Source organism: Plecotus auritus (genome assembly GCF_963455305.1).
Source record: "Plecotus auritus genome assembly, chromosome: 7".
NCBI classification, from domain to species: Eukaryota; Metazoa; Chordata; class Mammalia; order Chiroptera; family Vespertilionidae; genus Plecotus; species Plecotus auritus.
This window is the reverse complement of record NC_137774.1, coordinates 173854865-173882510: the sequence shown is the minus strand read 5'-3', so window position 1 is coordinate 173882510 and position 27646 is coordinate 173854865. Positions and strand designations below refer to the sequence as shown.

The 27646-nt window shown below is 51.1% G+C and overlaps 1 protein-coding gene across 2 annotated transcripts in view; it reads right to left on the bottom strand.

The window, feature by feature from the left end:
• ADAMTS12 (ADAM metallopeptidase with thrombospondin type 1 motif 12) overlaps positions 1-20622 on the bottom strand; it is a gene marked incomplete at both ends in the record, with an annotated part of 199821 nt that extends 179199 nt beyond the window's left edge. For both annotated transcript variants that reach the window (XM_080682502.1, XM_080682503.1), the window contains 2 exons: positions 10944-11305; positions 20496-20622. In XM_080682502.1, coding sequence (XP_080538628.1) covers positions 10944-11305; positions 20496-20622 — 489 coding nt within the window. The remainder of the gene's footprint in view (positions 1-10943; positions 11306-20495) is intronic.
• Positions 20623-27646: the final 7024 nt, after the last annotated feature.

Below are 27646 nucleotides of genomic sequence, written 5' to 3'. Positions count from 1 at the left end.
AAAACTATAATTAACTAAGAACATTGAAATGTCACAACACCAGTGTGGTTCAGTAGTTGAGCATCTATCTATGAACCAGGAGGTCAAGGTTTGATTCCCAGTCAGGGTACATGCCCAGGTTGTGGGCTCAATCCCCAGTAGGGGGCGTGTAGGAGGCAGCCGATTAATGATTCTCATCATTGATGTTTCTATCTCTCTCTCCCTCTCTGGAATCAATAAAAATACCTTTTTTTTTTTAAATGTCACAACTAAATTAGGATCTGTGGTTCAGCTTAACATCTCTCACATTTTTAAAAGGGAGAACTGTCATAAGAAATGACATTGCATTTTAATTACTCTCCACAACATCCCCACAGAAATGCTTACATGGAAATTCCCCCAACACCTCATGGAAACTCACATGGGTGTCTAGACTTCCACGATGAGCAAAAGCTACACAAATTTAGAAAATATGAAGCAATCTTTCAAGAGTTTAAAGGACTAAAAATATTCAATCACAGAAATCATGCCAATTATATAGTAGTATCTTAGACTCAATGGGGTCAGAGGATAAAAAAAAGATTTTAAATAGAAAATGATAGTATTAGAAGACAAGGCAAGCAAAGGAAAAGAAAGCTAAAAGCAGACTAAGAATCATAGAACATAAAGAGGTTAGGGAAATAGAAGCAGCAGGGGAGAGGTAAGAGGGAGAAAGAAAGAATGGAAAGATGGGGAAGAGGGCGGGCAAGGGGGTGAAGGGACAGTGTGCAGGAGGAAGTAAGAAAGAAGGAAGAGCTTCCTTTCCAATAAGGAAGGTCCGATCCTAGGAGGAATGTGTCCCTGGACCAGATAACTGACCAAACACTGGGATACAACAAGCTGGTTAGAGTAACTTCCTCTTCTTCTGACTGAAACACAACTGGACTTGAACATCGCAACTGGACTTGAACATCGCAACTCTGACGTTAATCTGAGGGGCTACTTCATCTCCAAGTCCAACCTCCCTCGATGGCAGGTCCCTCATCATAAAGTGAAGCTCCTGAAACAGGCCTTGTCAAACTTGACCCTTCTGTGATTTGAAAACCGGCCCAACAACACTGAGATTAAGACCACAGGAACAGGAAGTGTACGTTTTCACCACCTCTGGGGGTGCGGCCTTTGGAAGGTCACTTAACGTATGTGTGCTTCAGTTCCCTTGCCTGCACACAGGGGTCGATGGTAATGCCTGATCTTGTGAGGACTAAGTCAGAACGGAGCCTGGTAACCTAAGTGTGAGCTGTTTATCCCCAATTCCAAGTGTGCTTTCCCTGCTAATCCACAGGCGGGGTTGAGCCACGTTTCATTATTTATTTAAATATGTTTTGTAATTGATTTCCGGTGGGGAAACACAGACGTACAAAAGTCCCTCATTTCACATGAACACCTGAAATATCCCAAGGAGAGAAATAAGAAAACCAAACAGCACACACCACTGGGAAATCGCAGACGGTCGTGGTTTTTTAACACGTGTCTGGAGGGAGATTTTCCACGTTGGACTGTTGGAAAAGGAAATAAGCAGGTACAATCAATGAAGAAGGCAAACAGGACGACTGCAGGGTTACCTAAGACATGGTTTCTGAGGAAGTGGAAAGACTAACGTAAGCACTCCTTCTCTAAACCCCCACTGTGTTTAGTCAAGGACACGGGGCGTAGTGGGGTAAGGCGGCCCCGCCCAGAGCAGACCTGGTCTCCTGTCCCTGCCATCTATGGGTGCACTGTCTGTGGGTGCACAGTGGTCTATGGTTGCACTGTCTGTGGGTGCACTGTCTGTGGGTGTACTGTGTCTGTGGGTGCACTGCCTGTGGGTGCACTGTGTCAGTGGGTGCACTGTTTGTGGGTGCACAGTGGTCTGTGGGTGCACTGTCTGTGGTGCACCGCCTGTGGGTGCACTGTCTGTGGTGCACTGTTTGTGGGTGCACAGTAGTCTGTGGGTGCACTGTCTGTGGTGCACTGTCTGTGGTGCACTGCCTGTGGGTGCACTGTGTCTGTGGGTGCACTGTCTGTGGGTGCACTATCTGTGGGTGCACTGTGTCTGTGGGTGCACTGACTGTGGGTGCACTGTCTGTGGGTGCACTGTCTGTGGGTGCACAGTGGTCTATGGTTGCACTGTCTGTGGGTGCACTGTCTGTGGGTGTACTGTGTCTGTGGGTGCACTGTCTGTGGGTGCACAGTGGTCTATGGGTGCACTGTCTGTGGGTGCACTGCCTGTGGGTGCACTGTGTCAGTGGGTGCACTGTCTGTGGGTGCACTATCTGTGGGTGTACTGTGTCTGTGGGTGCACTGTTTGTGGGTACACAGTGGTCTGTGGGTGCACTGTCTGTGGTGCACCGCCTGTGGGTGCACTGTCTGTGGGTGCACAGTGGTCTATGGTTGCACTGTCTGTGGGTGCACTGTCTGTGGGTGTACTGTGTCTGTGGGTGCACAGTGGTCTATGGGTGCACTGTCTGTGGGTGCACTGCCTGTGGGTGCACTGTGTCTGTGGGTACCCTGTCTGTGGGTGCACTGTCTGTGGGTGCACAGTGGTCTATGGTTGCACTGTCTGTGGTGCACTGTCTGTGGGTGCACTGTGTCAGTGGGTGCACTGTCTGTGGGTGCACTGCCTGTGGGTGCACAGTGGTCTATGGGTGCACTGTCTGTGGGTGCACTGCCTGTGGGTGCACTGTGTCAGTGGGTGCACTGTCTGTGGGTGCACTGCCTGTGGGTGCACTGTGTCAGTGGGTGCACTGTGGTCTGTGGGTGCACTGTGGCCTGTGGGTGCACTGTCTGTGGTGCACTGTCTGTGGTGCACTGCCTGTGGGTGCATTGTCTGTGGGTGCACTGTGGTCTGTGGGTGCACTGTGGTCTGTGGGTACACTGTCTGTGGTACACTGTGTCTGTGGGTGCACTGCCTGTGGGTGCATTGTCTGTGGGTGCACTGTGGCCTGTGGGTGCACTGTGGTCTGTGGGTACACTGTCTGTGGTGCACTGTCTGTGGTGCACTGCCTGTGGGTGCATTGTCTGTGGGTGCACTGTGGTCTGTGGGTGCACTGTGGCCTGTGGGTGCACTGTCTGTGGGTGCACTATCTGTGGGTGCACTGTCTGTGTGTGCACTGTGCGGGGCCCTGAGCATGGACAGAGCAGAGAAGGAAGCCTTTCTTGCTTTGCCATCGCCCTTTCATACCTGGAGTTCCGTTAACACCTGGGAAAACTCCACACTTGGAGTCTCCGAAGGAAAAATTCGTAAACATCAAGGTCTCCTCATTCCTAACCCAAACTTAGCATCCACAAGGCTCCGTCCCCTGGGGAGTAGCAATGAAAGCCTACACAGTGTCCGTGCCAGCCTCCCGGGGGCCAGAAAGCCTGTCTCTTCTCAAGCGCTTGGATGAAGAAACTGAAACAAGACGGTGTTGCTTAGCGCACTCACCCAAGATAAGAAGGAACGAACCTGAGAACAGCCGGAAGTTGTCGTGGTAAGATCTGTCCGTGGATTCTAACATAACAAAACACTGCAGAGGACAGAAGAGCAGCAATGATGACAATGGGCACATCTGGCCACTCTAACCTCCCTTCTTTGGCTCCCAAGGTCCCGTGGATCTCCTCGGTCTTTTTCTGAAGCACATCACCTAAGATTCCTCGTCCACCCTTTCACCCACACTGATGAGAACAGCAGCACCATCCCCACTACTGTTTCCGAGCATCATTAAGCGTCCCCGTGTTTGCCAAAGCGATTTAACACATAAAACAGTGTATTCAGATGGAATTAGTGTCTCTGAGTTTGATGGGCCAATGATTCTCAAATTTTAATGCACATACAAACCACCTGGGGATCTTGTTAAAACTTAGGTTCCAATTGAACAGATCGGGGTAGAACCTGAGATTCTGCATTTCTAACCAGCGATGCCCAGGCTGCCGGTCCACGGGCCTCACACTTGGCAGCAAGGACCCTGGCCCCTCAAATCACAGAATCAAGGAGGCAAAGCATGTCATCCAAGTAAGAAAAACAACCAGTCATGTGACACTCCAAGGTCGTCTCCAACAAACAAGTAAAACAGTGTTTCACCCTAACCGGTTTGGTTCCGTGGATGGAGCGTCGGCCTATGGACCGAAGGGCCCCAGGTTCAATTCCGGTCAAGGGCATGTAGCTTGGTTGTGGGCACGTCGCCAGTAGAGGGTGTGCAGGAGGCAGCTGATGGATGTTTCTCTCTCATCGATGTTTCTAGCTCTCTATCCCTCTCCCTTCCTCTCTGTAAAAAAAATCAATGAAAATGGATTTTTAAAAAAAAACAAAACACAAAACAGTGTTTCAATTACCAAAGCATAAACCCAGACCTCCTGTTTTCTCACTTCTCAAAGTCCTTATTAAAATCTGTCAGTTAATGGAGACATTTTTGAAAGGAATTCGATCTTTCTGAAAGCTGATATTTAAGCTCCCTGGACCTACAATTCACGCTGCATCAAAAAAAAAAACAAAAAAAACAAGAGAAATATTAAGCCATCAATAATGGAAAACTCTGGACATCTAATCTTCAATGTCTGTCATGAAAACAGAAATGAGATTCACACTGAAGCGACTTCGGGAGAGAGATACAGGCGAAGGCAGTGGCATCTCTATGCCGCATTGGTGTGGACCAGGGGTGGGCAAACTTTTTGACTCGAGGGCCACAATGGGTTCTTAAACTGGACCGGAGGGCCGGAACAAAAGCATGGATGGAGTGTTTGTGTGAACTAACATAAATTCAAAGTAAAGGAGCGGAGGGGAGAGCAAGGGAACCGGATAGAACAGCCGGATCTGGCCCGCGGGCCGTAGTTTGCCCACGGCTGGTGTGGACTGTAAGCTAAGTAATTTGCCCAGTAACACACAGATCCCTGGCCGGCTGTCTCCCACAACAGCCGAGGGTCATTCCTTCTCCAGCCCCTCCCAGGACCACAGGGAAGGTCCCTAATTCAAGATTGCCGGGAACCAATTCCAGCATGCAATCATTACAAGAGATTTACCAAAAGGTTGTGACACCGTACCCTTTGAAGTGTATCATCTCCACCTTGCCTTGGGATAAATCGTGTTAATAAAGGCAGGGTCCTGGGTGAAGGAAAGAGTCTTCAGCTCCCTTTAGCTGAAGATCCTCTGACCCCCAACGCCTTTCAAAATTATCTTTCGTCCTGGGACTCCTTCTTGAATCTACGCGCAGCCCCTTTCTCCAGAATGCTGACCCCTTTGTACTGGGACAAGAACCCGGCACAAGATCCAGCAAAAGAAAGAAAGTAGCCCTAACCGGTTTGGCTCAGTGGCTAGAGCGTCGGCCTACGGACTCAAGGGTCCCAGGTTCGATTCCGGTCAAGGGCATGTACCTTGGCTGCGGGCACGTCCCCAGTAGGAGGTGTGCAGAAGGCAGCTGATCGATGTTTCTCTCTCATTGATGTTTCTAACTCTCTATCCCTCTCCCTTTCTCTCTGTAGAAAATTAATAAAATATATTTTTTTAAAAAAATGAAAGTAACGCTGCTCCTCTAAGTAGAGGCTCTTCCGTTCTCTCTCTCACTTCCAGCCCATCAGGCTGGGAACTCACAAAATGAACCCAATGAACTGGACAGTAAGCAGAAGCCAGAGAGGGCGGGGGAACCCCTGTGTTAATGAGCCTGTAACACAAAGCAGTAACGGGGAGGGGACCTCCCCCCAGCCAGAGGCCCCGCTCATCTCATGTCTGAGTGAGCATGGGTCTTGCCCTGCAAAGGTCAGGGGTCAGGGCGCATTCCTCAGCTGGGGAGCAGCGTTAGGAGATGCACAGAGCATTTCTTTCCCTCCCCCCGGGGGAGGGACAACAAACAGGCACACAGAGGCCCCCTTGGACTCACTGCGCGTTTCCTGGGACGGGGAGAGGCCTGGAAGCCCCCGGGAAAGCTTCCCACCGGCTCTGCCAGCGGATCACTCCCCAGCCACCCGCCCCGGCTGCAGCTGGAGCTCAGCAGCAAGAGGGCAGACCCGTCACATGCTCTCACTGTCCGAACAGGACCCAGCAGGACTGGCCATCCGGCCAAGAGCTGAGGGCGTCTGTGGTGGTACGACATACACCCCTCTCCAGAGGCGCCATCGTACGTACGGCACACGTTTCTAGACGTCACTCATCTCATTTGTGGCATTTACACAGCAAAACGCAGGGGACCCTTAAATCTCGCATTTTTAGAAATTCGGGCCTAATGCAATGTAAAGAGTTAAAATTATTGTAATCGCATCTCGCGGCCAAAACGGAGAGCTTGCTGGGTAAAGGCTGCAAAGCTATTTCCTAAAGTTCCTCAGAGAAAGAAGATTAAAGCTCTTATTCAGCGCACACCTTCCATTTGGTGACAAAAATTCACATTTTCAGTGCGATGTGAAGGTGGCCACCCAAGGAAATAGGGGTTGCCGTAAGCCTGGCTGTTGGCTACGCAGCTCAGCAGGGAAGTTCACTGCAGATGTGGGGTCTGCATGGACGCGTTTCTCCTCTGCACATGCTTCTAGGACCAGAGCGTGTGTCCAAGCGACTTCTCGAGAAGGCCTCCTCCCTGTGTTCAGCTCAGCGAGCTGTTCCCTGGAGACCAGAAGCAGAGACCCCGTGGTTTCAGGAAACAGACACACACCCGTCCTTCCCCTTGACCCAAAGGCGAGGCTGGGAAAGGGAACTGGTCACCTCTTGCTGCCGCGCAACGGGGAAGGACCTGTTACTAACGCACACAGACAGCCCACCCTCCACAGTGCCATGTGACACTGGGACCTATCGGGATGACCACTTTGTAAGCAATATAAATGTCCAGTCACTGGGTTGTGCACCTGGAACTATCCTATACCTCAACTCTAATTTTAAAAAGAAACAAAAAAGAAACTGAATACCTCAGGGCTTTGGGAAAACAACCTGGGGATGGATTTCGGTGTTCCCGTGTGACTGTCACCTGGGGGCCACAAAGCCAGGCCAAATCCTGCAGGTAGGGCCTCCGTGGCTACTGTGGTAGCAAACATTTGTGCAAATTGCAAGAAAGCATGCAGGGAGACAGATGAGATTCTAGAAGATGCCTCCTCAGACAGATGAGTTTGAAAAGGCACCCCATCTAGCCGAAACCGGTTTGGCTCAGTGGATAGAGCGTCGGCCTGCGGACTGAAGGGTCCCGGGTTCGATTCCGGTCAAGGGCATGTACCTTGGTTGCGGGCACATCCCCAGTAGGAGGTGTGCAGGAGGCAGCTGATCGATGTTTCTCTCTCATCGATGTTTCTAGCTTTCTATCCCTCTCCCTTCCTCTCTGTAAAATATCAATAAAATATATTAAAAAAATAAAAAATAAAAAATAAATAAAAGGCACATCTAGGCAGACAAACCACAAAAAGGATGCTCCACGTTGGGCTAGGGGCCCTTTCCCCCCTGAGCCAGGACTTGGTTCCGACTGGCAGACACCAGCCCAGCCATTATCCTTTTGACGAGGACCCCTCCAGGTGGGCACTGGTGAAGCGTGGCACGTGAGCAAATGAACGTGAAGCCAGCCAGCTTGTGTGCTCACAGAAAGAAAAGAAACGCATTCGGTGCCTTTTTCATAAACATCCATTAATTGTCCAATTATGTGTGAAAGGCTCCAAAGTAAACCCCGTGGATTGGTTCTTCTGGCAAAAGCATTCAATAATTTGGATCTAAAAATTTTCCATCATCTTGGCCACTGGCACATAATTCCATTAGTGAATATTCACTTCTTTGTGCTCCTGTGCTTACTGTGAATCTGAAATCTGAATTTGAAAATGCCCACGTGGCGGTTCTCACTGCTTGCTGGGAAATGTCCTGTGAGAAATGCCATGTGTGTGGGATTTATCCCTTTTCCCTCAGAGGCCATATAGCCCTCTCCTCGGGAAGGAGGGAGGACCAAGCTGCATGGACCTTCCAGTTCCACCAGGAAGCCTACACTGGTCTCACGGGCAGAACTGGAAGAAAGCTACTATGTTCATGGATTGGAAGATTAAACACAGCAAATGTCAATCCCCACCCCCGCCCCAATTAATATCTAAGTTTGATGCAATTCCTATCAAAATCCCAGCAAGATTTTTGTAGTCAGATTATTCTAAAATTTACATGGAAAGGCAAAGGAACTAGCATTACTAACACAGTTTTTGAAGAAGAAGAGTAAAATGGGAGGAATCAGTCTACCTAAGTTTAAGACTAATTGTATAGCTATAGAAATGAAGATTCTATTGGTGGAGTAAAACATAAAACTCAGAAACAGACTCACAAAACTATGTCCAACTGATTTTTCACAAGTGCAGAAGGAATCCTAAAAAAGGAAGGTAGCCTTTTTTAAAAATGGTGCTGGAGCAATTGGATACCCACAGGCAAACGGAAAGGAGGGAGGGAGGGAGGGAGAGAGGGAGGGAGGGAGGGAGGGAGGGAATGAATCCCTACTTAAGTCTCACACCCTATATAAAAATTAACTCAAGTGGATCATAAACTTAAATATAAAATGTAAGCCTGAGGAAGGATGGGGCAGGAAGGAAATGGGTGTGACCGTAGAAGGACAGCGTGAGGGATTGTGATGGAAATGTTGGGCATCTTGACTGTAAAGTAATTTTGCAGGACGTTACCACTGGGGGTGGGGGAGGTGGGCAAAGGGTCCCTGGGATCCCTTCCTTTTAATTCTGGCATCTGCATGTGAATCTACAACTACTTCAAATAAAACATTTAACTTAAAATAAACACACACTAAGAATGATATCTTTAAATACTGTAATCCGTAGTTGAGCTCCAAACAAGAAAGGAAGCCTCAGAATGCCAGGAGGGAATGGAAAGGAGAGTGAGTGGGAGCTGAGGCTGCATATCCTGGAGAGAGCCACGCTCAGTTCCTCAGGTTAGGGGTCAGGACTGAGTTCCCAGCAAGAGTTGGAATTGAGGCTGGGTTTTGGACGGAGCCAAGAGCCGTATTTACTTTAATAAAGCATGAGTGAGAAGACTGTCCCTGACTGTGATCAGAAACTACAAATATTTTTTTCAGACTCAGATATACAATCTGGGTGGTGGGTAGCTAAACCAAGCCCTTGGTGAAAGGGGAGGCCCCATAAGATGTCTAAACCCCAATCCTGTATCACACAAAAGGGTGAAGTCTAACATTTTAAACTATCCTCCAAGCACAAAAATCTAAACTGAAATCCGAACAATAAACTAACTTAGAACAAATCCTGTAGGGCCCCTGGTAACAGCAAATCCAAAGCCACCCACTGAGAGTCTCACAGTTCACAATTCCCACTGAGGATGACTTCTGAGCCTAATTGATTAGAGAACACGGATTCTCCTTCAAAGAACTGAGACTGGAACAAATCAACTAAACTGTTCAAAAGAAATAAATTCTTCCCTGGCTGGTGTGGCTCAGTGGATTGGGCTTCGTCCTGTGCACCAAAAGGTTGCTGGTTCAAGTCCCGGTCAGGGCACATGCTTGGGTTGTGGGCTCGATCCCCAGTAGGGGACATACAGGAGGCAGCCAGACAATGTTTCTCTCTCTCTCTCCTTCCCTTCCTCTTTCTCTAAAAAATAAAATAAAATAAAATAAAAAATCAATAAACCTATTTTTTATAAGGAAATAAATTCTGTAACTTGAAAGCTATAGAAGTGCTGAGAGGAAAAAGGTGATGAAAATGGTTGAGATGGACAGAGGAAGGGCTGCTAAGCTGGGGACATGGGCTAACTCAGTCTGAAGGCAGCCTCCAGGGTTGGGGACAGAGCCAGGTGAGAGGATATTAAACGGAGGGAGATGGTCATCCCACACCTTGTCATGGGTGATCTTTCTGGGTCTTCAGTTTGCAACCATCTGAGTCTGCTCCAACAGAGAATTCCAATTAGAGACAACTCCCAGAGAACACAGCCTCTAACATTAGGCTGACCACATCTGAAGCACACCCTGTGCCCGCCTGAGCCACAGGAATGAGGAGCAGATGTCCCGTTGCACATGACAGTGCTTCCTCCCTCAGAAAGCCTTCCCAGATGCCACTCAGGGCGGGAGACTTAGCGCCAGCTTACCCGACGCCTGCCATCCTGTGCGTCTAAGTGTGGGTCATCCCTCCATGAAAGGCAAAATGAATATCCTGGAAACAGGACCCAGACAAGGGATCCGGAAAAATCAGACACCAGCCCAACCATTACCCCTTTGACGAGGACCACTCTAGGCGGGCATGGGCGAATTATGGCACGTGAGCAAATGAACTTGATGCCAGCCAGCTTGTGTCCTCACAGAAAGGAAAGAAACTCATTGGGCTTTTGGTGCCTCTTTAAATTAAATGTATTGGGGTGACAACGGTTAATAGGGTCATATAGGTTTCAAGGGTACATTACTATGATACATGATCTGTACATTGCATTATGTAGCCACCACTCATAGTCAAATCATCTTCTGTCTTGGTGCCTCTTTTAGAAACATCCATTGATTCTCCAATTATGTGTGAAAGGCTCCCAAGTAATCCCAGTGGGCTGGTTCTTCCGGAAAAATCACTCAATGATTTGAATCTAAAATTTTCCATCATCTTGGCTACTACCATATAATTCCATTAATTAAAATTTGCTTCTTTGAGCTCCTGAATTTAGTATGAATCTGAAATCTGAATCTGCAAGTGCCCACATGGTGGTTCTCCCGGCTTGCAAGGGCCATTTGCAATGGGGAAGGTCCCATTGTTCTTACTCCCAAGCCTGGGAGCCATTGAGAGCAGTGGTCTCAACCCTGGCTGCAGGCTGGAATCACCTGGTCCTCGAGGGCCCTTCCTCTCCATCCCCCAGATTTACTGGCTTTTAACTTTACGCACCTTTTCCTTAACACATTTAGAGGCCACGATCATGCACATCCTAAGTGTTCAATTCACATGTGTTGACCGCATCTGTGAACCCATCGGTTGTGAGTGTGTAGGTCAAGGTGCTCGGGGTCGGGGGACAGAGGAGGGAGGTGATGGAGCCACGTACTCACCAGTCCATGACAGGAACTCAGGGCTGCAGTCCCGATTCTGGTGCCCCGCTGCAGGACTGTGCCCTGGAGATGGCAGGGGGGGCCGGAGGAAGCCACCATCTTAACATGGGACAGGTTCCCGTACCTTCTCTCCACGATGTAGCTTTTGGAAAGAAATTCCTGGTTGACCGTCAAGTTAAAAACCAGGTCCTCCTCCTCGTGGGAAATTCGGTAGTACACCCAGTCCTCTGGGCTCTCCAAGTGCCTCTTCCTCCTGCTGCTGGTGAAGGGAGGGTGCAAGCCATAGGACAGGAAATGCCCTTGAGCGTCTACGCGCACGGGTGCCACCACGTGGTATTCTGGCAGGGCCTTGATGAAATGCTCTGGGGGGTGGAAAAAGGAGACAGAATCAAACAGAGATCCCTGCTGGATCTGTAGCACGGCCAATGCTCTCCCTCTGGAACCTGGATTTTAGCTTGTTGATTGCAAGACTCCACTGTTGAAGTTTCGAGATCCTTCCCACCATACAAATACTGTCAACATAGCCGTGGGCAAACTATGGCCCTCGGGCCGGATCCGGCCCCTTCGGCTGTTCTATCCGGCCCACGGAGCCAAAAGAGTGGAGGGTTCTCTTGCTCTCCCCTCCGCTCCTTCACCAGCAGCAGTGTTAACATGGCAACGTCGGGAAACACGGCCACAGCTCCTTCTTCTGAGTGGGCGGATTTATATCCCCATTCAGTAGAAGGAACAACCTCTCCATCTTCCAGAGGCTCCTTGTAATGCCCGCGGACGCTTCCCCCAACATCACCCTGGGAATGCGGAGACATGTTACCCTGGTGATGTAGGGAGACACGCCCCTGGAGAGCACAGGATCAGAGCATTAGCTAAAAAGGAGACCAACAACACTGTTCCCACTGAAGTTGATGTTTTAAAGACCAAAAACCTTTCAACCCAGTCTACATTGCCATCTACATCTACGTCCCGGGCATAATTTGGAAGTTGCACTAAAGAAAATGTTTAATTTACTGTTTACACATTTTGTTCTTTTCTATTTGTTTTAGTTTTAAATTATTTTATTATATTTAAGTTTAATTTGAAAGGCTTTTGTACCTTTCCTTTGTTAGGCAATTTTATTTTGCCTTTGCCATCTTCAATATAAGGTATGTTATTGTGCTATGATTCCTCCATTTTTTGAAGTTTCAAATTATAATAATTAGTGTTTACATTCTTCTTGTTAAAATGTTTGAAATGAATAAAACTATTGAAATTAAAAAAAAAAAAGACCGTACCCTTTTATGTATTGATGTTTACTTTGAATTTATATTAGTTCACACAAACACTCCATCCATGCTTTTGTTCCGGCCCTCCGGTCCAGTTTAAGAACCCATTGTGGCCCTCGAGTCAAAAAGTTTGCCCACCCCCGGTCAACATTAAGTTCCCGGAACAACTGACACGGGGCTCCCTCCGCGATGGCGTGACCATTGAAGCTGACACTAAGGCATAGCTCTGGATGGCAGATGTTTCACCAGAGACAAACTAAGGCCGAATGGATTCATGGGAATACTTTTAGGAGGAAGGCAAGATCAGTGAGATGAACGTGAGCATTTCAAGTCTAGAGTTCACTAATACAAACGGTGGTACCTCACTGTCTAGTAAGGAGTTTAAGCACCTTGGGAAGGTCCTGGTAAGTCAGGTTGAAGAAAAAAATGCAAAAACACAGCAGCATCTTATACACTCTGACACCCTCACACCTGTTACAGCATAAAGTGGTCCATAGCGGAGCTTACAGGATCTTGGGTGTTTCTTTTTTATTTTTAAAAAATATACAAAATGAAAGGGTAGGTGAATCTATGAGGATCCGAGGCATGAGTGCAAGATATGAAAACTGCCACTTTAACAATGCGACACAGGACCACTCACTCCTCCCACCACAGGAACACGTGCACCTTGATTTCCTCACACAGATCCGCCGCTGCTTCCTCATCTTGATGTTGGAGAATAACAAGGAATCTATTCGGGAGTAATTATCACTATGGATTTCAGACTACCTAAAGCAAACCATTAACAGTAAGATAAACTAATATTTTGCTTGAGGTGAAAAATAGATAAAAAGAAAAGAAAAACCATCAGGAAGGAAGGGGAGGGAGGGAGCGGCCTCCCTCCTGGCCACCTCGCAGCTGTTCTTGTACTTCCTAACTTATATTACTTTGTTCATGTCATTTCTCCAACTCCTTACTATGTTGTTCACCTTCTCTATCAATATCCCGTTTATTCCTCTTTATGCTTTGAAGTCCCAACTCCAATCCTCCCTCTTCTTTCTCCTGATGTCCCTGGTTGAAGTTCTCTCTGCCTCCTCTCAACCCCCAGGTCCCTACTTTCTGTAGCTCCCAGAATAGCCTCCGTCCACAATGCCTTTGGTTTATTGTACTGTTTATCCCCACCCAGCATGGATGGAGCGGTGGACACATTTGCAGCTGGTAGATTAGAAGAACTGGACCTGCCGAGGTACCATGATGCAAGCAAGACCTTTTCCCCCAGCCAAAACCGGTTTGGCTCAGTGGATAGAGCGCCGGCCTGCGGACTGAAGGGTCCCAGGTTCGATTCCGGTCAAGGGCATGTGCCTTGGTTGCGGGCACATCCCCAGTGGGAGGTGTGCAGGAGGCGGCTGATCGATGTTTCTCTCCCATCGATGTTTCTGGCTCTCTATCCCTCTCCCTTCCTCTCTGTAAAATATCAATAAAATATATTTAAAAAAAAAAAAAAAGACCTTTTCCCCCAGACAACTGCCTCCAAACACACTTTGTAGAGAGGTTCATCTCCACCTTGGATGAAATCTGGGACAGAGCACAGCGTTTCCCTCTTCGGTGCTAACAAACTGTCTCAGTTTTCAGGTGTAAAATCTCCAGACCCCTGGCTCCCAACAGCAGTGAGGAACAACAGACCACGTCGTGACACGGGCAGACCTTCCAAGCAGTGCTCAATGAAAAATACGAGACAAAACGAGTTAATACCGAGCCATTTACATTCATGGAAACTATGTGCATGCAGAAACAACACTGCAAAGTTTGCCAGGGCATACGCAAACAAAAACTACATGTGGAATCCATTAAAATGGTTTTCTAGAGGAAGAATGGACGTGGGGAATGGGGGGAAATGCATAGATAAATAAAGCAAGAAAGGGGTTTTGCACAAATTATTGATGCTACCATGCCAAGAACTAGGGGTCAAACTGACCTAGTCCTCTGCCCCGCCCACTCCCCCAGGGATATCTGGGCTCTTTAGCATCTATCAGAGCTTCCCACCCTTCCAAGTTCAGAGCTCCGCAGAGGACAGGCCAGGTTGGGTGGGGCGATGTAGTGGGCTCCTGTGGGTGAGTCTCCTGTGTTTCTCGTCTCTTCTGCTGCTTGTAGTGAAGTCTCTGGCTCCCCCAGGGTTAGAGCAGTGGGAGGAAGTGAGAGGCAGGAGAGTCTTATTCAGCTGCGTATAGTATCACCGTGCAGTGGACCCCTGTCAGTGGCCAATGTCCAGATGCCGACTCCCTCTCTCAGGAGTGGATCTTGTGCCCTTTAAGATACAAAATGCTTGTCTCTGAAGATAAACTCAAAGTATTAAACATGATTTTTAAAAGTATAAATGAAAAGCTAAAGCACATATTTCCCAAAGAATGAAAGAGCAAACAGCCCTAACCGGTTTGGCTCAGTGGATAGAGCGTTGGCCTGTGGACTCAAGGGTCCCGGGTTCGATTCCGGTCAAGGGCATGTACCTTGGTTGCGGGCACATCCCCAGTAGTAGGTGTGCAGGAGGCAGCTGATCGATGTTTCTCTCTCATCGATGTTTCTAACTCTCTATCCCTCTCCTTTCCTCTCTGTAAAAAATCAATAAAATATATTAAAAAAAAAGAAAGAGCAAACAAATTTACAACTTTTGACCAAGTTGCCTTTAACCTAATGGGTCTTTTAAAGAGCCAGCATAAGGTGGCTTCACAATAATATAATGATAACTAGAGGCCCATTGCACGAAGATTCGTGCAAGAATAGGCCTTCCTTCCCCTGGCTTCGCTCCTGGTCGCCCGGGAGCCTGCAAGTCCTTGCTCCCAGCCGGAACACCACTCCTGTAGCTCCCTCCGCCCCCACGCCCCCTCATGGCAGGCATCCTGCCCTGCCCAGCTGCTCCATGCCTGCATATGCAAATTAACCTGCCATCTTTGTTGGATTAATTTGCATACTCACTCCTGATTGGCTGTGGGCGTAGCAGAGATATGGTCAATTTACATGTTTGTCTATTATTAGGTAAGATTATTGTAGCCATTTAATGAGCACTTGCTATAAGCCAGGTACCGTAAGTCCCATCTCATTCAGTATTCACAATAACCCCTTGATACAGAGCATTATCCCCATATCATAAAGAAACTGAGTCTAAGGGAGAACACAGAGGCAATATGCAATAGTACTTGGATTAAAATCTTGTACTTCCTATTTCAAAATCATGTCCTTGCCACAGTACTTCATGTACATATATGCAGCTGCACTTGGCAGAGATTTAACAGAGTAGAGGTAATAGCTCCCAGTGATGATGCTCTAACAAGCAAAGAACTGCTTGACTTCTTTAAGAGGCCTCTATCTGCTCAGCAATAAATGGAACTAGTAATTGACTCTACTGGGCAGAGTAATGGGAGATAAGACTGGCTTTGCCTCTTGATGTTATTGCAAAGGAGGCAGCACAGCCATGTCAGCCCACAGGTACGGATGGAAACAGGAGGCCATGAACGGAGTATGGCTAATGTGGGTGGCCCCACTACAGTTGCCTCGTGTTGGCCCTCGTCATGATAACAGTGTCTCCCTCCTCGGGTGGTGTGCTCATCCAATGTATTAACATAGCAAATAAATTCAGAACAGTGCCTGACAAGGAGCACTCACTAGCTATTATTGGTATTAAAGACACTGGTTGAATGTCACTAGTTTGTAAAATTAGGTAGCTATACCTTGGCCAACAGAAAGCAGAGTTCAGAGGGGATGCGATAGGGATGGAGAAATAAGATGTCCGGAATAGTCACAGCTCCTAACTCTTACCATTTCTATGGTCAAGCACAGCATTAAGACAACACCGACTTGGTCTTGTCTAATGCTTACAGTTCTACGGGGGAGGTATTATTAATGGTGTCCCTTGTCTTGGCTTCCATTCTCGCCACTTTAAAAATAATAACAAGGGTGAGGATTTGTGCTGGGCAAGCTGACCCCAGAGCCCACCCTCCAACCGAGGCCCGAGGGCTCCTCAAGGGCCCACCGCTGAGCTCCAGCATGGAGCTGGGGGGAGGCTAAGACGCACCCTAAGGACATCACGGCCCACACTGGGGTTTAGGAAAATAAATTCCGAGCCCTGATTACTCTGACCTGCCGTGTCTAAAATTCAATTTGAAACCACCATTTCTGAAACTGTGAGTGAAGCCTGTTGGCACTTTTGAAAATAGGAAACGCCAAGTGGTCTCCTAGCCTCTGCTTAGAAAGGAAGGAGAGAGGTGAGAATGTGCACCTGCCGGCTTTTATACGTTTTAGGTTAAATCTGTGGTTATTCTTCATATTTATTTCTATCTTAGAGAGCAATTGAATTTCTAAGAGTCCTTACTGGAAAGGGCAATGACATTCCTGTGAGGGAAGTTTATTTTCGTACTTATCCTCCACAGATGGCTAACAGCTTTCCATTGTATTTTTATTCTAGAAAACCACGCGTGAGGAAATACGAAGAATCCCGTTGGTCCCTTCACAGCTGTAAAATACAGAAGGTTGGATCTGCTCGCCAGCCCCGTGATTAACCTGCAGAGCGTCCTCGTTCATTATTGTTAACACACAAAATACCAAAACTGTGAGGTCTCTTCCCACACTAAGAAAATGTCTGAAACGGGAATTTTTAGGGGTGAAAAAGACAGATTTAGGAAATTTTAGAAATTTTGGAAATTAAGCGGACCATGGAAGAAGCACAGTGCAGAGCAGCAGAAGGTATATTTCCATAGAATGAGGGAGCTGAAAAGCTGCCACAGGTACATTTCCATAGAATGAGGGAGCTGGGAACAGCAGATGGTCTATATTTACAAAATAAAGGGAAGGAAGGCCCTCATCCAGAAGGAGAAGAAGAAAGCCCAAAGGGAATAGGAAAACAATAAGGAAGGGGGGTGGGGAGAACCTCACATGTCCCATGTGAGGTTGACCTTTGAGCTCAGAAGTTACTGTAGTAACCAGTCCAAGGGAATAGTGGCCAATCAGAGGGGCTATCAAGGCACCAGGATCTGCAGCCTTTAAAGCCGCAGGGAAAAGGGACTCAGTGGGACCCTTTCCCCTCCCTACGTGGGAGTCTGTGCTGTGAGACTCTTTTCCCTCCCCACGCGGGAGTCTGTACTTGTCCTATCTAATAAAGAAGGAATATGCTAATTGACCCTTACTCCGTCGCAAAGATGGCGGCACCCACAGCCACAAGATGGCAGCGCCCAGTTCCCTCAGCCCCGCCAGGGTGGCAGGCGGGCCCGGCCTTGCCATGCGCACCTGCCTCAGGAGTCCCCCAGTCCACTCAGCCCCCCAGCCGACCAGGGCCACCTGAGGCTCAGGTAACCAGGGCCAGCCGAGGCTTGCGCTGCCGGCAGTGGCAGCAGCAGAGGTGTGATGGGGGCCTTCCCCTGATCACCGGGTCGCCTCCCGTCCCTAAGGGCTCCCGGACTGTGAGAGGGGGCAGGCCGGGCTGAGGGACCCCCCTCCAGTGCATGAATTTTCATGCACAGGGCCTCTAGTTCTTTAATAAATTTCCACCTTTGCTAGACAACCTTCTGTCCGTGGATTCATTCTTCGACTCCGGCAGACAAAGAATCCGGGACATCCTGCCCAGTCCAAAAATTCGGCTTCAATGTCCAAAATCACTTTCTCCACGCAGAATTTATTTTTTGTAAATGGTATGAGTGCATGATCTTAACATTTGTGTTGAAACACGGCAACGCTCTGAGCGTTCCCACACATGTGTGTGCAGCCCAGAGCACATCTCTAACATGGGATCGAGTGCCTCCCCTGTTGACTTCATGGAGCTCTCAGGAGAAAAAGAGGCCACAGAAGTGGCCGGGGACTTGTAAACAGTCCAGGGAACAGCACACCCAAGGGGGCAGCATTGGCTGCAGAAGAGTGTTGTGAGCAAGAGGAGTATTTCTGGTTGTTCTGATCCTTGGTGGGGACCCTGGAGCAGTCACTGCACAACTGAGCCATGCAGAAAGTCTGCTGAGCAGTTTGCCAATCTGCCTGGTTCTAGTCCCCGGAAGGGCTGGACTGATCTCTGTACGCCTTCCTCCGTCTAAAATCCTGCCTCTGCCCGGCCCTTAGCCCAGAAAGAACCTTACTGGCTACCTAGGGTCTGAGTGAGTTTCTAACTGTGGGACTCTTCACCCGTGTGGTGAAACAGCGATGGGTAGGTGCTCAATGGGTACATATTGACTAACAGACCACCCACCTAGACCACCCATTCCTCACCTGTAAAAACAAGAAGGATGGGAGAAGCGATAACTAAAGCAATTGGCAAGTTTCAACGTTCAGAATGTGGGTGCAATTCAACATTGTCATCAGAGCTCCAGCGGGAGTCCAGGGAGACAGGCTAATGGTGAAGCAGGAGGCAGCTCAGCGGGGAGCCAACCCAGGCCATCCTACTCCCAGGAAGCTCGGCATGACCGGTCGCTCTCTCAGCTCCGTCCCAAATGGAGCGCTGCTCAGAAATGTCTCCTTTGCGTAAAATGAGGATTAAGGACAACTATGTAGGGGAAGAGGCTTTTAAAATCCGAAATTATTTTTAAAACCTAAAATACGCACACACCGCTAAGAAGCTCGGAGCACTTTACAGCTGTTTCCATGCCAAACACTCTCCGCGCATAACCCTCAAGGTGGCCAGGGAGGACGACCATCTCCCACATCTCCCACGGTCCAGGGCAGAGAAGCGAGGCCCTGGGCTCCACACCCAGCGGCTTGCCCTGGAAGGAGATGGGGCGGGCGGAGCTGAAAGCCAACCGGGAGAATGTGTGTCTTAGAACCCAGCCATCTCCAAATCCCCGGGCTTTGTTTGCGCTGCCACTGAGGAGAGACTCTTCACAATGGAGCTGTTCTGCAAAGAACAACAAACGCTGCTATTTTAAACCGGGGTGGGAGATGGTATCGGACCGTTTACACAGGCAGTGCTGGCGGCCTGACATCTGAGCCCAGCGCTGCGGGCCCAGCGTCCAAGGAAAGCACAGGGGCTGACCCTGCGGCTCCCGACCCCGCAGCAGGTGAGCTCTCCAGCAGCTCTGGGCTCTGCGATGTGGGCAGAAACCCCTGCGTGGAAACCCTCAGAAGGGTGGGCTGGGGATGTGTGCCCCCCCTCCCGGCGGTCTTGGGACCAGAGGGGCTCAGGGAGCTGTGGAATCTCCCAGGACTTGAGCATAGTGAGCAGACACAGGGCGTCAGGGATGCTAGCCCAGGGCTCTGTGCTGTCCCCGCCTGTGTGCGCTGTCCCCCCCTGTGTGCGCTGTCCCCGCCTGTGTGTGCTGTCCCCGCATGTGTGTGCTGTCCCGCATGTGTGTGCTGTCTCTAGCACAGCCGTTGGGCAATGCTGCCGGACAGTAGGAGGCCAGCCTCAGGTCAGGCTCCCTGGGTTCAGACCTCCCCCACCACTCGCTAGGCCCACAAGCTTTCCATGCTTCACGTGCCTGTGAAACGGAGACAGTGCCCATGGTCCCTGCACCAGGGGGCGGGGTGGGCGGTCAGTGGGCTGACACGGGGTGCCCAGAACCCTCTACTCTGTTCTCCCCCGCCACCACAAACTCCCCGCCGAACAGGAGAGTGTCTCCGACCGGCAAGTCCAATGAGCCAACAGAGGCAACAGGACCAGCCTTCCAGGGCGTGAGGTCAAAAAGGTCAAAAAGAATGACCGATGATACCCACCACCACGAATGGTCTGTCACAGCTGCCCAGCACTTTCTAGGGCATCCGGGGCTTCGGAGACTCCGCCCGAGGCGCAGCCCTGTGACCAGGCAGGTGGGGCAGAGCAAGGTGGGCCCCTAGAGCATCAAGTTTCCCCAAAAGGACTGTTATTTTTAAAACACAGCTCCACATCTTTCCAGGAAACCAAAACACAGCCGACTCCCGCAGCAGGGGGCGGAATCGCACTTCCCCTTCCCGCTCCAGAGTTGTAAAAAGCAATGTCTGCCCGGGGCCAGCTGGAACTTTTATGAAAAGTCACTTTCCATGTTCAGAGTCTGAAAACTGGGGCGCTGAACCAGGCAGCTTCAGGGGACACAAAGGAGGGAGGTGGGGGGTTGCCCGCTACCTCCGGAGTCCTGGCTGCGGCAGCATCCGTGCAGAGAGGTGGGGACACTCACCTTTTGGGGAGAATGAAGGAAACCTCACCAAAAACGCTGACGTCCGAGAACCTCTAGTTCCTGAACTCCGGGCTCGGATTTCCTTACAACTCAGCAGAGTTAGTTCAGCGCGTGGGGGAAGGGAAAGGGAGCCACCAACTCCTCACCCACGGCACGATCACCCCGGGTTTCAAAGGAAATAAAGAAAAGCCACCCACCTTGCCTCCGGTCGCGGAAGCGCACCTGGCCGGGCTGCGCGTATGCCCCATAGCCCGGGCCCCCAAGGCTCAGGAGCTGAGCCAGCACCCAGAGGTGCGCGAGCCGGCTCCTCTGGGCACATGGCATGGTTCAGTTGTGGGGAGCAGCAGAGTCGCCAGGGGTGAGCTCTCAGCTGGAGGAACTGCTCCCGTGGCCCCGTGGGGAGGCGCCGGCGCGCATGGCCCAGGAGTGGGGGCAAGCAGCGGCCAGGCTGCCCAGGTCTCCCTTCGCTTTTTCCAGCAGAAAGGGGCTAGTTACCTTGACCCCCCTCCCGCCTCCAGAAAGGGGAGTGCTTGCAGCTGACAGCGTCTGTTTGGCGCTGGGTGTGCAATGGCTGGGGGTGGGAGGGCGCAGCCCACCCCAGGTCCCCACCCCTCTCCCTCCCGACCCCGCCTCGCAGCGGGCTCTGCGCATCTTCCTCCGGGACTCCCACCCCCGCTCCTCCGCCCCGCCCCGCCCAGAGCCCGGGCCGGCCGGCCAAATAGGGGAGCCCCGCGAGAGCCACCCTGGGCGGGACTCCGGGAGAGGCCCCAGGCCAGCCCCCGCGCCGGGCCAAAACGCAGGCGGAAGACTGGAGCGCAGAGACGGCCGGCGCCCCCTGCCCCGCCCCGCCCCCAGCTCAGTGCTGCCCCCTGTCCTGCTCCCTCCTCCCTGTTCCCGAACTTTTCCCAACACCCTCACTCCACGGAGACTCCTTGGCTGGTCACACATTTCTGGGGCTCCCGTGCAGGGCGAGCTAGGACTCCCATGGGAAAAAGTAATAGATAACTTTTCTCTCTGCCAAGTCACACAAAGGGAGTCGGTCTGCGCGCGTCTGCTGGCTTGACCTTGGACTGGTCCCTTCCTGCTACAGAAGGTGAGGGGACCAGGTCTCTCTGGGCTTCCTGCCTCTGTTACCCACCCTTCCTAGCCCACCTCCAGCCTCCTCAATGCACACCAGGGGAGGGGAGGGGAGGGGAGGGGAGGGGAGGGGAGGGGAGGGGAGGGGAGGAGGTGAGTCAGCCCCAGGAGGTGACGGTCTCTCTCAGGGCACCCCAACAGGCTGCCCCGGGAGGGGTGGCCCTTCAGAGGCTTACACTTCACATCGCTGAGAGAATGCCACAAACCAGGGAGCTTGCCAGGCTTCCTGAGAATTCACTGCGATAATCCAGCCAAGATTTTGCACCTCTGGACTTCAACAGGCCCCCTTACTCCATTCCGGTGGAATTTGGCCCCATGTTGGTTCTCCATGGCTCCCAGCCAACCACATGTATCCAGACAGAGGTTGGGGATGTCAGCTCATCCAACCAGAAAGGGGCTAGTTACCTTGATTTAAGGGGGGAGGGGAGGGGGAGCAGCCAGGGTGGTCCTCACAGGCCTGGGTGGAGAGGCTGCGGAACTTCAGACCGGACACATACGCACCCCTGCACTTCCAGGGGCTGTGCTAGCTCCCCATGGTTGCCATTCCAAAGTCCCATACACTTGGCAGCTTCAAACACCACAAATGTATGATCTTACAGTTCCGGAGGTCAGGCATCTGAGACGGGGCTCACTGGGCTAAAATCCAGGAGGTGTTAGCACTGTGTTCCTTTCTGAGACGCTGGGGAGAATCCCTTTTCTCACCTGTTCCACCTCCTAGAGGGTCTGCCTGCACTCCTTGGCGCATGGCCCTCTCCCCTCATTGTCAAAACCAGCAATGGCCCGTTGAGCCTTTTGTGTCACATCCCCCTGTCACTATCTCTTTTCCCTCCCTTTCCACTTATAAAGGACGCCTGTGGTTACCCTGGGCCACCAGGACCCACCAGGCCGATCTCCTGGTTGACATAACGCATCAGGGATGAAATGCATCATCTTAAAGTGAGCTGATCCGCAACCTGAATTCCATCTGGCCCTTATTCCCCAACGTGTAACAGGACATCTTATGTGATGTCATCGCGGGCCAGTCATAGAACGGCTGGGAAAGGCAAGGAGATCAGTCATGCAGGACATCAAAAGGGTGTGCTACCCGATAGGCTTCAAGGAGAAGGACAGCGTCACCTCGTGAAATCTCTGCCGGCAATACCCAGCCTGAATCTCAGAGCGAGGAAGCATCAGGCAAATGGGAGCTGAGGGAGAGGCCACAATACAACTGGCCTTCTCTCTCCCAAAGGCCACGAAAGTCAAAGGAAAACTGGAAAGCGACTCCAGATGAAAGGAGACCGAGGAGATAGGACAACCAAACGCAGCACAGCTCTGAATCGGGTCCTTTGTCACGAAGGACATTGCTGGAACGATTCGTTGGAAACTTGAAAGGGGAGAGGGGATTGCATGGCCCTACGGGCTCCCTGCCAGTCCCGATGGCGAGGCTGTGGTTCTGTGGGAGACGGTCCTTGTTTGTTAGAGGTACACGTGACGGTGTTTGGAGCGGCGGGCCCTCTAGTTGACAATTTACTCTCCAATGATTCGGAACACAAAACGTTCTTCTGTTTTTTAACTTCCTTCCCACTTTGCTGTAAGTTTGAGATGGTTTCTAAATTTTAAAAAAATCACCAAGTATAACCGTCTGTTCTCATTCTTTAAAATAATTGAACACTCGGCGGAGATGCTGTAGGAGTGGAAATGAGAGAAGCGTGATCATGAGAAGTCAGCAGACAGTGAAGAGCTCCTGTCTGGTGGTCTCTGAGCTCCTAGGCTGACAGCTGTGGGTGTCGCCATTATCAGACCGGTCCTATGTTGGTCCTGGACCCCATGGCCACCAGTCCCTATATTTTAGTCGGCCTTAAAGATCGAATCTGAATTTAGGACGAGTGTGTCTATTGTTCCCAAGGAGAGGAAGAAATTGGGGAGGAAATGTATCAGGGAAACTGAGTGCTTACTGCCTTAGCAAAAAAGAGAATACTTCATTCTCTCAGTCAACACTATTTGTTGACTGCCTACTAATACCCACACATTAGGAAGGTAGCAATGAATAACACAGTCAAAATCTCCTTCCTCATGCTTGCATATGCTCTAGCATGGGTGTGGGAGACAGAAGAATAGAGAGAAACAAACAAGTAAATATACAATAGGTGAGCTAGAGAGTGATAAGAACAGTGAGAACAATAGGCTAAGGACAGGGAGGACTGGGAGGGCAAGCTCCTGTTTTACCTACGGGGACTACTTTTAAGGAGTGATTCACTAGCTCAAACTAGAGCCAAGGGCGGGAAAGGAGTCCTGGTTCCACATACTCAACTGCATAGAAGGAAAAAGATGAAAGAGAGAGAGAATGCTAACTCCACTCACTAGGTGATGCAGCTTGGTCATTGTCCATGAAATCCGCCCTGGTGAGAGATTCTCCCCTGGAAGGTGGTGTCAGGAAGGGATGAAAGTACCAAGGAATGTCCACAACCCTAGTTTACTCCACTCCTTATACCTTCTTAGCCCACTGAGCTCAGCCAGAGCCTGTGAGTAGCCTGGCTGGGGTTCTCCTCCTGGAGGAGATGAGCTGAGTGGCAGGGGTCCTGGTCTGGTCCTATGGGAGGAGACCAGCTGAGTGTGACAAGGGTCCTGGTCTGGTCCTATGGGAGGAGACCAGCTGAGTGGCAGGGGTCCTGGTCTGGTCCTATGGGAGGAGACCAGCTGAGTGGCAGGGGTCCTGGTCTGGTCCTAGGGGAGGAGACCAGCTGAGTGGCAGGGGTCCTGGTCTGGTCCTAGGGGAGGAGACCAGCTGAGTGGCAGGGGTCCTGGTCTGGTCCTGGGGGAGGAGACCAGCTGAGCGGCAGGGGTCCTGGTCTGGTCCTAGGGGAGGAGACCAGCTGAGCGGCAGGGGTCCTGGTCTGGTCCTGGGGGAGGAGACCAGCTGAGTGGCAGGGGTCCTGGTGTGGTCCTGGGGGAGGAGACCAGCTGAGTGGCAGGGGTCCTGGTCTGGTCCTAGGGGAGGAGACCAGCTGAGTGGCAGGGGTCCTGGTCTGGTCCTAGGGGAGGAGACCAGCTGAGTGGCAGGGGTCCTGGTCTGGTCCTAGGGGAGGAGACCAGCTGAGTGGCAGGGGTCCTGGTCTGGTCCTATGGGAGGAGACCAGCTGAGTGGCAGGGGTCCTGGTCTGGTCCTAGGGGAGGAGACCAGCTGAGTGGCAGGGGTCCTGGTGTGGTCCTAGGGGAGGAGACCAGCTGAGTGGCAGGGGTCCTGGTGTGGTCCTATGGGAGGAGACCAGCTGAGTGGCAGGGGTCCTGGTGTGGTCCTATGGGAGGAGACCAGCTGAGTGGCAGGGGTCCTGGTGTGGTCCTAGGGGAGGAGACCAGCTGAGTGGCAGGGGTCCTGGTGTGGTCCTGGGGGAGGAGACCAGCTGAGTGGCAGGGGTCCTGGTCTGGTCCTGGGGGAGGAGACCAGCTGAGTGGCAGGGGTCCTGGTCTGGTCCTGGGGGAGGAGACCAGCTGAGTGGCAGGGGTCCTGGTCTGGTCCTGGGGGAGGAGACCAGCTGAGTGGCAGGGGTCCTGGTCTGGCCCTACGGGAGGAAACCAGCTGAGTGACAGGGGTCCTGGTCTGGTCCAGGAGGAGGAGACCAGCTGAGTGACAGGGGTCCTGGTCTGGTCCTAGGGGAGGAGACCAGCTGAGTGGCAGGGGTCCTGGTCTGGTCCTAGAGGAGGAGACCAGCTGAGTGGCAGGGGTCCTGGTGTGGTCCTAGGGGAGGAGACCAGCTGAGTGGCAGGGGTCCTGGTCTGGTCCTAGGGGAGGAGACCAGCTGAGTGGCAGGGGTCCTGGTCTGGTCCTAGGGGAGGAAACCAGCTGAGTGGCAGGGGTCCTGGTCTGGTCCTACGGGAGGAGACCAGCTGAGTGGCAGGGGTCCTGCCAATGCCCTGATGTTTCTCTCTGCTCTTTGGTATCCTCCTGGGGTCGTTGAGGGCAGAACAGCAGCTGTGCCCCAAGGAATTTTGAAGGGAGAAAGGAGATTCATTCCGATAGCAAAAAGAATACAGCATAATAGTACCCGCTCTTTTCCTAGCACCATTGAGGTATAACAGGCATGCAATAAACTGCACATGTTTAAAGTTACAATTTTATGTGTTGACATATTGGCACTGTGACACCATTACAATAGCGTGTCTGTGCGTGTGCATATGTGTGAGTGTGTGAGTGTGTGTGTGTGTGTGTGTGTGTGTCCAACCAGAACTTTCCTCCTGCCCCTCCCAGCATCACCCCAACCACAGGTAGCCCCTGTCCTGCTTTCTGTCACAAGAAAGGAGTTAGCATTTCTAGAATGTTATGTAGATGGAGTCATATGGCATGTACTCGCTTTTGTCTGCCTCCTTCCCCTCACTTCATTTTCTGCGATCCATGGATGCTTTGTCCACCCTTCGCTCCTTTTCACCTCTGCGTAGTATTCTATCGTGTGGATCCTCCCCAATCGGGCTCTTCATTCACCTTGCCACTAATTTCTCTGCTGACCATTGGGAAGTTGATGGAGAGAAGACTTGGACACGCAGCCTAAAGTCAGGTGGGTGTGTGACTACTACTAGTTCATGTTAAGGATCTTTTCTCACAGCCGAGGAAGCAGGGCCCCTCTGTGCTCCAGCAATTGCATTTCAGTGGATGGTGTGTGTCTCTCTTCAAGACAGAGTAACTCTAAAACACACACATCAAAATAATGTTAAAAACGGCTCTGCCGCTGACCCTGGATTAAGATAAAGCTCTCTTTATGGTTTTGCAGAGTCTCAACAGGCGTCCAGGCGGCTGGGTTATCGCTGCAGCCGGGAGAGGGAGGCTGGCGGCCCTTTGATTCCTCAGCGCACGGAGCGCCAGGCTCTCCTGGGCCCAGGGGACAGGGCCGAGGGCTGGAGGCCTCTGCTAACACCTCACCCACCTGGGCCAGCTTCCCAAACGCTGCCTGCCAGGACCGCCTCCTTGGCAGCTTCATAGCCCCTCGGAGTGTTGCAGAGGACACCCCAACACACATGTTAGTTACCTGTTTGGCTGTCCTGCTTGCTCTTCACCAGGTCTCCTGACAGGCCTCCCAGAGCCAAGGGCTGCCTTGGCTCAGCTCCCTGCTCCCTGCCGTAAGGCAGAGGCCGTGATCAAATCCAGGTGTCGTGACTCACCTTTCAAAGGTGTGTGTGTTGGGGGGGCGGGGCGGGGCGGGAAGGATTTGTAGACAGATAGAGTGATGGAGTCTGTGAAACCTGATGTGAGAAAAGTAAGTACAAGGGCTATGTTGACTGATCACATGCGATCGCGTGTAAGGCAGAGAGATGACTGTGAAGGACTCTAGAAAGAAGCGAAGCCATCAAACGCTCAAGCGGTGATTAGAGCGTGGCCAGCTGCTGCCTGTCGGGCAAGAAGGCTGAGGTTAATGAGTCTTGTGATTGGTTACGATTGGTTTTCCACTTGATTACAAACTGTAGGCGCAGGGACCATGTTTTATTCATGTTTGCATTTCTCTCAAGGAAAAACGCTAAAAATGAATATTTGATCAGAGGATGGACGTCGGTGGGTGACCTGGTGGGGAATGTTCTGGGAATGACCTACTTTGAGGCCAAGGAGATACCCCTCTGTTCCTAACTCCACCTGGCCTTGGGGAATAGATTCTGGTTTTAGGATGAGACTGTTCCCTCCTCTCGTTGCCCTCGGGGATAAAATACACTCCTCTGCAGATTTGCCGAAGGCGAATGTAGCTGTTTAAATCGCCAGTCACTTCAGCAAGAAGAGGTTCGCTGACATTCACCTAAGGGACACTTGTCACAACAGAAACTCCGTGTGCATCTCAGCAGAGGTGGGCACTGACCACTGCCGGGGGCGGGGGGGGGGATGGCAGTGCCCTGACCCCCTCTCTGCACCTGGTTCTGCCCTGACCCCCTCTCTGCACCTGGTTCTGGCTCCAGCATTTTATCTTGGAAAATAGACAAGGAAAAGGGTCCAATGGCAGGTACTACACTGGGGAGCATTTGACAGGAGAGACCCAAACCCCAGGCCTGCACAGTTTCATGAAGGGGAGGGATATGATATGGATAATGTACTTCAAAATACTTTATTATCAACAATATTAGCGTGTGTTACTGTTAACTCACACCCTAGGAAAAAAGAATAGGAACCTTGAGGACAGCTAGGCAACGGTTTATCAAAAGCTCGCACCACGCGTCAGCTAAAACGACGTTAACTGTTTTTATCCGGGGTGAACACCAG